The sequence below is a fragment of the Colias croceus genome, chromosome 2 (assembly GCF_905220415.1).
Source record: "Colias croceus chromosome 2, ilColCroc2.1".
NCBI lineage: Eukaryota > Metazoa > Arthropoda > Insecta > Lepidoptera > Pieridae > Colias > Colias croceus.
Genome location: NC_059538.1, coordinates 346,523 through 359,415, shown reverse-complemented (window position 1 = coordinate 359,415; position 12,893 = coordinate 346,523). Strand labels below are relative to the sequence as shown.

General features: G+C 33.5%; 1 protein-coding gene across 3 annotated transcripts in view; it reads left to right on the top strand.

Moving 5' to 3' along the window:
* The first annotated feature begins 11,271 nt into the window (after nt 1–11,271).
* The window catches only part of LOC123703589 (nose resistant to fluoxetine protein 6-like), a 35,426-nt gene continuing 33,804 nt past the window's right edge, over nt 11,272–12,893 (top strand). For all 3 annotated transcript variants that reach the window (XM_045651691.1, XM_045651685.1, XM_045651679.1), the window contains exon 1: nt 11,272–11,928. In XM_045651691.1, coding sequence (XP_045507647.1) covers nt 11,343–11,928 — 586 coding nt within the window. In that variant the 5' untranslated portion in view covers nt 11,272–11,342. The remainder of the gene's footprint in view (nt 11,929–12,893) is intronic.

Below are 12,893 nucleotides of genomic sequence, written 5' to 3'. Positions count from 1 at the left end.
ATATTATACCATTTAACTAAGTAATGCATTCGCATTGGGATGTACAATCTGATTAGAAAATAATGAGGACAACATATACATAGCTTTGATTTTAATCAGATACAATTAATACAATCTTTCTGAAATATTGTTTCCTTCTGGGATTTCAATGTAGATTTACATCCGTAAACGGAACAGTTTTTGCGCGCCATAATAGAATATGTAAGTACCTATGTATAATAAAATTATTACACAAAAAATACGACTGCGTCGTCCTTTCGCGATAGTTAATGCAAACTCAGCGTGATTGCATTAAGCGGCCCGCGTCGCCCGACCCCCCGCCAGTTCCCCTCCGTTTCTCTGCACAAGTACATTCGTCGCCATACTGTAGGAAATATGGTAATACTGTGGTCACAGTACAGTCATAATCATAAATATATCGTAAATTGATTATTTGATTTTGTTCAAGTAAATGTTAAGCTTTTATTTTAATAAAAAAACATCGGAGTATAAAAAAAATTGTAGCCACTGTTGTCGTTCACCCAAGAAGCGTTCACCAGTTGCCAGATGGCGCTTAGGCCTTAACTATTCCAACTGGGTAGGTCGCTAAAATAATAATATATGTAATATAATTAGTAATTACTATACTCTTCGGGGCAGGTACTTTTGACTTTATTTGTTTAAGTTCGTGCCAGTTTGAATTAAATGTTTTATAACAGAGATTTCCCACCTTATGCAGTTCGTCTGTTGTAAAGGTTGTTGAACTACATTAATTATTATTAGCAACGCCATAATTTGGAGAATTATTCGATCATACGAAACATAATATTGAAAACTGTACAATGTAGGTACCTCTATTTATTTTGAATGCTCTGAATTTAAAAAAGGTTATTTAAAATAATTGAAAAGCACAGAATAATAATGCGAATTTATGTTTACAGTATTGCATAATTTCTGGGGATGTAAATATAAATTCACTTCATGAGTTCAGCATAATGGCTAAAATAACTGCATTTAAAATTTCTCCGTGATTTTCACTTTCAAATAACAATTGTATGACGTGCAAAATTATATGTATTTGTGTTAAAAAAGTTATACGTATACTTTCTAATATCCTAACTCGGGCGCGTGTGATTCGACATACGTTGCAAAATTATTGCGTATAATATTATATGCACTGGGGTTTTCTGATTACCTAAATACCTACATTTAGTAATATTATTTAGTATTTACATTTATATTTTTGGTATTATTCTGTGTTTTAATGTTTGTAATTCGTACTAAGATTATGGAATAACCACCCTATTTTAGCATGTAAAACTCCGACTGCGTAAAAGTGGTAAGAGGTAGGTCTGATACCTACTTAATACTCTTCTTGGATTTAATCTTTTCAAATACATAATTAAACATATAATATAATAATATAGTTCATTCTAAATTGAGATATCTAGAACTAGACAACTGACAAAGTAAGCACCTAGAAAATATCGAGTTTCTGAGATGTTACGAAATCAGCGATAATATCTGAATCAAATAAAAATTACGAAGCATCTCAAACGTGTTCATCCTACATTGCAACAATTTAATACATGACGAAGCTTCTCAAATCATACGTTTTTCGCAACAGTGACCCAAGTTATGACACCGGTTAATCTTTTGTCATCGTGACTTGCGATTTTTAAAACGAAAGTGTTTTCACGAAACCGGTATGTTGTTACAAGCACATGTGGGTATTTATAGTACCTACTCTAGATTGTATTAGGAACTATTGAATCTGAGGAAAATACTTCCTAAGGGTGATGTTTTGGAATAATAATTAATATAGTTAAAAAAAACACGGTAAGCCGGCTCATGAAATTATCTCTATGTAATATAAGAATGAATCCATATTTCCTTTGGTCATGGCTTCAATGGGTGGACTGATTTTGATATTTCTTTTATTATAATATTCCTTGAAGTACGAGGATGATTCGTAAGTAGAGGCAACGTAAACATGTAGATACCACGGGCGAAGCCGGGGCGGACCGCTCGGACCTATAATACAACTTATAATAATTGATACCCATCCTTGTGAACGTAGTTTGAATTAAATCTGTCAAAATAAAATCGGTTACTTACGTGCTAACGACATGCAAAGCTACAAGTAAAGCTAATAAATATGTTTTGTGGTTTGCTGAATAATAATCTATCACATTATAATCCACTACTTGTTTACTTATCAATTAAAAAATGAGCTAGCTCATTAACATTGCCAGCTTTATTAGCCTCTAAAATCATTTAAATTTATTATTTATCTCGTATTAAATTTAAAATAGTCAAATGAGTCCGATAATCTTGTACCTTTTTGTTTATGTCTTAATTACTTTTTCTTGTTTAGCAATATACCTAACCTTTTGTTTTACCTCATCAATTTTTAAAGTTTTCCGCGGGTTCAAATACCGCCTTGTGATTGAATTTTTCATATCTATACTAATATTATAAAGCTGAAGAGTTTGCTCTTTTGTTTGAACGCGCTAATCTCGGGAACTACAGGTCCGATTTGAAAAATTCTTTCGGTGTTAGATAGCTTTATCGAGGAAGGCTATGATCACGCTACGACCAACAGGAGAGGAGCCACGGGGGTGAAACGGCGCGGAGCAGCTAGTTCTTTATATTATTTACAACGACGATATCATTAGAAAAGCCAACGCGTCCTGCGTTAGATGTAGGTATTTGCCAAAAATATTCAAATATTAAAAAATCATGTTAATTCATTAATAATTCTTCGATTACATAACCTTAAAATACTTTCCAAACATACGTTAAAATTAAATAAGGAAAAAATTATTCTTGGGTCGATCGAAATCTGGGTTATTTCATCGTAAAACTTACATAAAACTTGTGAAACCAACGTTTACGGACACGCGTGCGTCCCACTAAGTTACTATCAAATAAACAAAATATTTTGGTATATGTGCAGATTTTGTAAATATGTTACAAGTACACTGTGACTAACAAAACTTTATTAGCAATAGTTTACAGAAACTATCATCACTACATATCAAAGTCATTTTCTCTGTCCTTATGTCCCTTTGTATGCTTAAATCTTTCAAAATACGCAACGGATTTTGATGCGGTTTTTTAAATAGATAGAGTGATTCAAGAGGAAGGTTTTAGTACCTATATAATTTATTAGGTTTCAGTCAAAGCGGGTGAAGCCGCGGGCGGTAAGCTAGTTGATAATAAAGTAAATTTTTACACTTAGAAAAAGGAGAGATTTGTTTTTTGTGTTGTTAAAGCATACGAAACTTAAACATAACAACTTAACTTAATTTACTATATAGGTATCGGTTGTGCTCTTGGTAAGTAGGTATTGCAATCTATTCAAAATAACAGTGCTGTTTGTGTGAAACACAAAATTAAACGACCAATTACTTTGTTCGTTTTAGCGAAACCGCTATTCAAATACCCTTGACATTTCTCGTTATATAATATTTATATTAGATTTGAAAGGGCTACACCTGTTTGCCCCAATATAGGGACAAGGTTGTTTATTTGTAAAATCACATTTTAAAATACAACATTGTGTGAACTTAGTTATTTTCTGTAAGCTTTGAAACCGCGAAATAGATAATACTAAAGTACACATTTTTTTAATATAATGAATAACAGCGATTTTCGCTGTATTAAAATAACAGAAAAATTATTTGTTTATTATATTTTTTTCTTATTTTTCTATACAATTACGTAAAAAACTACAAACAATATTAATGTTGAGGACGTAGGTAGCCTAGATAGGTTAGGTACATACCTATCTACCTTTCAGTGTTGCTGGAAAAGGTTCAAAACAACGAAATCATACATACTAATATCTTAAACCTTTTATAACGAAATGAATCTAATTATTATTTTAAAAGAACCATTTTCAAATTATACAACATATTATAAACACAACAAATTGCATAGCATGCTTATTGCAGAAAAAGCACAACGTTCTGTGCTTAAAGTTATGTCTCACAAACCATTCAGGTTTCCAAAAAACGAACTCTACGCTCACTGTGAAGTCCTCACGGTAAGACAGCTTTACATTCTGCGAACTATTATCAAAAAGCATCCAAAAGTTCCCTCTTCACGTGACCCAGCCAAACGGAGTTCTAGAGATATTTGTCCCTTAGTACCCCACAGGACAAGCTTTGCCAAGCATCAGTACCGCGTTTTGAGTTCATTGATTTACAATAAAATAAATCGCCGCACTTTGATTTTTGATCTTAACAAACATGACTTAAAAAAAAAGTTAACAAAAATATTACAAACATTTGACTATTTGGAGACAGAGAAAATTACAACTTTTAAAAAAATATAGTAAGAACTGAGGGAAATAAGTACACGCTCTGCACTCACACACACACAACACACACACACACGCTAACACACATTCACTCACGCTCACACACACACACACACACACTCACGCTCACACACACACACACTCACGCTCACGCTCTCACATACATATTATGCATATTATATATATATATTTTTTTATTTTTTTATTTAAACTTTTTGTAATTAAACCGAATTTTTGTTTTGCTTAAAAATGTACTTATGTAGTTGTATTTATAAGGAGGAACGCTGGCTCTTGAGACACAGAGTTACTCTAGTTCAAGAGTCAGCGCACATATTTTTGTAAAGTTAATGTTTTTGGCAAAATAAAGATTTATTATTATTATTATTATATATAATAGATTAAATATGACTTCTGTTTGCGAAACTAATTTCGTCAAATAGTTTTAGATAGCGTATGATCGTATCAGTTAAATTCGGACAAACAATTGCATTGTCTTAGCTAACAGTACGAAATCGTATGTATTGCGATATCGAACCATCTCGACCGTAACTTTACATATGTAGCTATTAATTAGATTGCATTAGAAGCCTTTTACTTTATTGTATGATAGGGAAACGCTTGACCACGATCTCGCCTGATGGTAAGCTGAGATGTGGCCTAAGATGGAGTATCTGTTCACTCTTTTCTTTAGAACCTCCATATTGTTCTCGTCGGGGACGAGGGAACAGGAAAGTAGCTCATCTGAGTGGTCGAAAATAAAGCTAAAAAGCTAATTAAAAATGAAAAGCTGTGATTAATTAGTCTCAAAAGCGTTTGCATGTATATCGTACAAGTAAGTACCTAAGTATGCTTTGCTATTTCGTTGATAAATTATTATTTTAATCGATGTAAATACTACAATATTACAAAGCTGAAGAGTTTATTTGTTTGTTTGTTTGAACGCGCTAATGTCATGAACTACTTGTCCGATTTTTTAGTTCAGTTAGATAGCTCATTTATCGAAAAAGGCTATAGGCTCATCACGCTCAGACCAACAGGAGCTGAGTAATGCGGGTAAAACCGCGGGGCACAGCTAGTTAATAAATATTGCTTTTCCTGTATCCCTCATAGTGATTAACATGATTATCTCAGCTCGTTAAATCTTCCAATTGAGTGCAACATTTATTAAGCCCATTAAAGATTTAATAAACTCTACAAGTATAGGTTACCAAAAGCTCTTTAATATCAAGGGTCATACGGGGTCAACAGGAACTGCCAAAAAATATATTGTGCTTTAGTTGTTCAATTATAAACATCCTCCGTCTCATTACAAGTATATATTTAATTTTTACGCTTCTCTGCATCTGTAATCTGTTAAGCACATAAACTTGACATTTACATTTTCGGATAAGTTTTATCTGTTGGATATAATTAGTTTTTTGTACCTAATATAAAGAACGTACTGTCATTGTGTTTTTATTACATACTAGTGGTCCGCCCCGGCTTCGCCCGTGGTACATATTTCGCAATAAAGGTAGCCTATGTCCTTTCTCGGGTATCAAAATATCTCCATACCAAATTTCATGCAAATTGGTTCAGTAGTTTAGGCTTGATTGAGTAACAGACAGACAGACAGAGTTACTTTCGCATTTATAATATTAGTATGGATTCTTACAAATTACAATATCGACAGTAGCAATAATCAAAAAGCGACAAATGATACAAATACTTACGTAATGTATATAGCTAAATCCCATCGGAGCCGTTTCCTTACATTTTGTAAAGAAAACTCAATTTAAATGCTAACCTAATTGATAAATACCTAGCAAACTTTTAAGTCTGAAAAGTTTGAAAAATGACCAAATGTTTTAAAATTAGCTAAGCTTAACGGGAAATGTTACAATTAGTAAACTATTTATGAAAGTAGTGGTTTAAAGGCTATGAAGATCCAAGATTAAGATCTCAACACCCAAAATTAGACCTTCTCATTCTCACACCGCTCACGTGCGTTCGACTGCACTTATCGCGATGAAAAAAAAAAAACAACAAATCCGCATTGTAAAAGCAAGAAAGAGGCTAAAAGACGTCTAATTGAATAATATAATATCTATATGAACTTTAATACGTGGAGAAAACACACTGTACGTATTTGAAGTTTTTTTTTTTAGATAAAAGATCATACACTATAGTCTCAATACGATAGATAATTGAGTCAAAGTTCAAACTCAATAATTAGCTAGATAGCTGATAGATCAAGTCAGAACTCTGTTATTAATTAAACCCTAGAGAAATACAATAAAAAGCTAACACCAGAAAAGCAACAGGTGACCACATCGCATATTTAATATTTATTATATGCGCCCAACGATGCTTTATAAGTCTATATTTATTTAAAACTAGCTTCCGCCCGCGACTCCGTCCGCGCGGATGTCGGTCTTCGCGTGGATGGTTTATTTCTTCATTTTGAGTAACTCTGACAAAAGATATATATTGGACCCAAATACGGCTAGGCCTATAATAATACGAAACATGTGTTCGCGGTTCTACAGAACAACGTCTATGGATAAAACTGAAAAGATTAATTTTTTTCTACGTATTTTTCCAGGATAAAAAGTATTAATTTTTTTCTACGTATTTTTCCAGGATAAAAATTAGTATCCTATTATACGCCCAGGATAATAAGGTATAATTATACCAAGTTTCATCGAAATCGAACCGTTAGTTTTCACGTGATGCCTGAACATACAGACAGACAGACAGACAGACAGACAGACAAAAATTTTTTTAAACACATATTTGGGTTTGGTATCGATCCAGTAACACCCCCTGGTATTTATTTTTTCAATATTTTCAATGTACAGAATTGACCCTTCTACAGATTTATTATATATGTAGATAAATATCTAAGACAGTTACGATTTCATAATACATTTCAATATTTTTCATGAAAAATTCACCTAAACTTTGCCATTTAAAAAAAAAAAGTATAAGTAATTGACACGTGGGTGTTCTACTCTTACATTTTAAATACATCCCTTGATCGATAAATACAATAGGGAAATTTTTTTGATGAAATGAAACACATGAATGAAACACAGTGCGCAGGGAACTGTATTTAAGCAGTATTACTTCCAGTATGGTGATGGCGCCACTGAAAATAATACTGCCTAAAGACATCATAGGTTACCCTGGTTTTCAAAGAGACACAGAGACTTTTTTAATAAAAATACTAATAGCCAAAGGGTTTTCAGGTAAGTCGGGAACAGGAAGGCACCGGCCCTATTCGGTAGAGTGCACACTGCAGTGTCACACGAGATCCTTATGCAACTAGCAACGCAATCTCGATCGATAATACACGCTTCCTTGTATGCAACGGCCCTTACTAGTGGAACTCGATTCAAAAGTAAAAAAATACGGACTCCATTTAAAACGGAAGGTAGGTTGTGTTGAAAATACATTACTTGAAAACCATTGGGAAAGCTTCTAATGTGAAATAGTAGTTATCTACCTGTAAACGTATGCCTTTTAGGCTTTTTTATTATAGCAGAGATTTTATTATATTCATAGCAGATAGTATACACCTAGCGAGTAGCGCAGCCTAACTAAGTATTAAAACATAATTAGAAACTATTTCTTTATATTTACCAAGTGGAACAGACATATTGTATCTTTACATTTCCGCCATTATAGGATGTAAGATATAAATAACACGTATTTAAAAATATATTACACAAACAATCTGCAATTAGCTGTCCTCATAAAATGCTACCGTCGACCCACACTTCTAACTTGAACTGTCCATTTAAACTGTTACAAATAATTCCCACGGTTGTTAAATACAGATCGTACGTGTGATATTGTTCGAGAAAGTTATGTGAGAATTACAGAACATATTATAGTAGGGGATATCATTGTTTTCCCTAATTGCTAAGCAAAGGAGGAGTAGTTTTGCCTCACATTAATGGTATAGTACTCTAAGACACAATGTATCATAGAGCATTTTGTGAAAGCGATATAATGGTAGCAAGGAACTAAGTACACAGTACAATCAAATAGGTAGAATATAACTCATTTAGTTTCCTAACATTTCTAGCACGTTTTGATAGTATACTCAGATAAACGATATAAACGATACAGATGATTTATTATTGTGAATGCAAATCGAGTACCTTTAATTTTAACCCTATGTTTCAAGATATTATAGAGCTTTTAATGCATAGGTACTATATGCGCATTGTTCGTTACATTATATCTCAAGTTAATCTCTATGCTTTCATATTGTACAATGTACAGTGCTTAGTGCTTAAATGGTTACACATATATTTAAATGCTTAATTTATTCATCTAGATTCTAGGGTGTTACAAGTGTTTTAATTTTAAAACATAAATGTATGTACACAAATATCTGCAATCATTATATCACTCTAATACCGATCTGAACATCCTCATATCGAAATCAATATCCTTCATAATAATCCGATACTCCTCAGTATAAGTTACAAGAAAGTCATAGGACCACAGACAATGATTCTTACATAACGTAATTAAACATGTTATATAAGGTCTTGTCATTTAGTGGCGAAGAAATGGGGTCTTTGGCACATTTGGTGCGCTCTGTAGAACACCAATGTGAGAATATTGCAGACTGTAGCATTATAAAACAAGAAAATACAATAACTTTATTGTTTTGTACTATTCTAATATGTATAGAGCTCTGAGCTGAAGAGATTGTTTATTGGTTTGCTTGAACGCGCTTAGCTCAGGAATTAATGGTCCATTAAGAAAAATTCAATCAGTGTTAAATAGCTTATTTATCGAGGAGAGTTATGAGCTATATATCATCATACTCAAACTAATAGGAACTGAGCAATAGGGGGGAAATCGCGAAGCTCAGCTAGTAATCTATATCTATCTATACCTATCGGGCATACATTGGGAAGTCCTTATTCATTGACCAGAGTCCAGAGCAATGAATTAGCAGATTTTTAAATAATAAAAAATCACGTATTGATTCGATTTTTTGTGATACAATACAATATGATCATTGATTACATTTTGTGATATTTCCGAAGCCACTACTACAAACTTTTTATTTTCAAAGCCACAATCACAGACCCTTCTAAATTCCGATCAATTGCAATGTGCCGAGGCGCTAAGCCCATCCAGAGGTTGACTGCGCTTCTATGTACTTAACCTCAGATAAATAAACATCCATCAAGTGTCACTTCTAATGACCAATCATCTTTATTAAGAAACACTTTTGAATCACATTATATAACAATTAATAAGGTATTACCGGTAGGTACAGAGAAAAGAGAAAGATATCATATAAAGAATGTGTTAATTATTTATGCAACAAGCATTTTTTAACTAAAACAAAATTACATAAAATCATTTGTTGTATTAAAATCACATGGTAAAGCGAAACAATAGTACTTACCTACATAATACATATATACCTATGTTACAGCAATATTTTCTACATATAATAGGCGGTTAAATGTTTAATTGTTTACGTGAAAAAAATGATTAAGAAAATTCATAAAATAGAATGTTACATACCCTGGGAAAAGCATACATAATCACCATGCATTGTTTTAAAGAAAACCTCTCGACGTGGGAATTTGATGACTATACCTTATTCGTTTGAACTGTAACGTGTGAAGTTGAGCAAAAAGTTGGTGGCAGTTGAGAAATGCCATGAAAAACAGAGTTATTTTCCATTTGAAAAATGTGTATCAGCCACGCGGGTGAAACCGCAAAGCGCAGCTAGTATGAAATATAAGACTAATTATAGGATTTATAGAATACCAGCTGCGCTTTGCAGTTTCAACCGCGTGGCTCCGCTCCTGTTAGTCTTAGCGTAATGATATAATATGTATAGCCCATAGCCTTCCTCGATAAGTGGGCTATCTAACACCGAAAGAATTTTTCAAATCTGACCAGTAGTTCCTGAGATTAGCGCGTTCAAACAAACAAATAAACAAACTCTTCAGCTTTATATTAGTATAGTTCTGTATACCCTTTATAAATATTCTTAGCTTTAATTAAATTCATTACTGAAAATAATACAGTTTAAGATTGTAAGAAGTCTAGATACAATTCGTCGATTTTTTACTCTAATGGAAAATTGAAGATACCTACATGTTCAAAAAATTCATTAAAAAATAATAGAGCCTGGTTGAAAAAAATTTCAATTTTGTTTCCTAATCCCCTATAAATAAAAATATAAAATTCAGGAAATTAAAACAAAGAAATATATTCAAATAACTAGCTTTTTGACCCCGATTCGAAGCTGTAAATATTAAGCAATTGCTTGTTTAAGCTCACCGCAACATCCGTGTCATGAAATCGTAACAGATACCTTACTTTAAGACAAAAAACAAACAAAAAATTAAGAATGTTTGACATTAATGCAGAATTCACGTCGTCGTTTTAAATTTAGATAACATGTCATAGAAATTTTTTAAACCAAAATATAATATTTGTTTTACAAAAAATTTCAAGTTAAAATCTTAAAAAAGCTTTTATATGAAAGCTCAAATACATAACTTATAAAATAATAAATTAGGAGAGCAACATAAAAATATTTCGAAGTATGATTACTTCGCATAAATAACGCACCTAGTAAGTTACTTAGATAAAATTGTTAGATAAATATTATATTCTTGTACATTTAATACCAAACTACAAAAATCAAATATCACACACCTTTCAATTGGTTTTAAAAAAATTCTATATAAGCTCAAAAAACAATAACAATACCCATTCATAATATCACTAACCAACACTAATCAGGTCATAATATTCAATCAACGCAACTACAATAAGCGTCCAATAAGGACGCTAAGCATCTCAACTTTCGACAGGCCACGTGTTAGAGACAAGTGGAGCATCAGCGGCCCTGCAAGGATGGCCGCGGACAGTGAAAGTGTACCGCCGTAACTCTTATGTCACTGCCCACATTTTCGTCTCCACACCGCCAGTCAGCAAGACTATGCCGTCGCGCGCGCACCATTAACCCGCGTCCGAATAACATGTGCGTATAAGCCTCACTATGTCTCGTTTAGTGATCGTACTAGTTCTGAGTGCAGCCTGCGTTTTCTGTAACGAAGCAAACGACAAAGGAAGTGCCCGCGAAGAGAAACTACGGAGCGCTCTGATAGACGCTTTCCAGAATATCAAGAAAGCGTCTGTTGGCCTGGAGGACGACCTCATCGGCTCCGTCAACCCCAATTCGAGTCGAAACGAAAAAGTCAAAGAGGATTCATTCGATCTGTTCGCCGATGAAGACGGATTGAGCTTTAGCGAAGGATTTGAGAAGGAAAGTCGAACGACATCGAGCACGGAGAAGTCGCACAATGTGCAGCATATTAAAACAATTAAAGTGGAGAAAACGACGCTAATTCCGAAAGATAAAAGTGAGCCGATTAGGCCCAAGAATGAGACCAGAATACCAATGAAGTTGGAGATTTCGAACGACACGGATCTTGTAGGATTGGAGAGTATGCTCCGGATCATAGACGGGGAGATACTTGTGGCCCAGTGGGGCTCCCTGCGGGACACCGTGCGGGGGCAGTGCCGGGACGATCTGCAGGAGTATGTCGAAGGATTAAAGGACAGGACCCTTTGGGCGTTGAAAAGTAAGTGTACGAATTAAAGAAACTACAGTTTATGCTTATTACAATTTTACAGCTGAAAGCTAAACTTTCAAATATTTAAATTTTATGCGAGCATATTTTAAATTAGGAATTTAATTTAAATAAATTCGTTTTTTTGTGCACTAAGTAGGTATCAATTTCTTTCGCAATTTCTTTCGAAAATATAATACAATAAAACTTATTAACTATGCACTTTTTATTAAGCAAAAATAAATATATTTAAATCAATATTGACTCCTACTTTGGTGCCAAAAGCTCCACTTCCAAACATTACCCAGTCCAGTTCCATCAAGCGAGACCTTTCAAACGCTTACCCAATACCGTTATTTCAACGTAAAACAATATACTTACCCGCTCAAAATTAAACATTACCGAGATTACGTTCCGTTCGAAGATCGTTAATTCTCGTTTATGACATAATGCCTTTCACGGCTCTTCCGTAATACGTGTTGCATAACGGCATCCACATTAACCTTGTTGTAGCTTTCTACCCCGCGGCTGTTCAAATACGTTTTTTATCCGTTTTATTTCCTACAGGACGCGAGCGAACTTTTTACGAAGCTCGTGATGAATAAAAAATTATAAAATATACTCTACGTAATTTGGATACGGTAAAATAGTAGTACGTTATTGGAAACATTTTTAAAACACATTTACACTTAATTCTATGAATATTATCGCAATGTATGAAAAAGCTTTCGTCATAAAGCTTTGTTTGCATGATCTTTGTTTACGACGACCGCGCAAACATTTTTCCTACCTATATTTCATACTCTACGAATTGTATTTTCACGATAAGAATTATCCATAATTATCCTTTGTCTTTCAACTTTCATCTTCGAAAATAATTCAAAAACATAATCGTATTGTTAAAACTAGAACAAAATAAATATAATATCTGAACTAGGTACCCTCGAACTCTATAGTTATTTACTCAACTAGGCTGC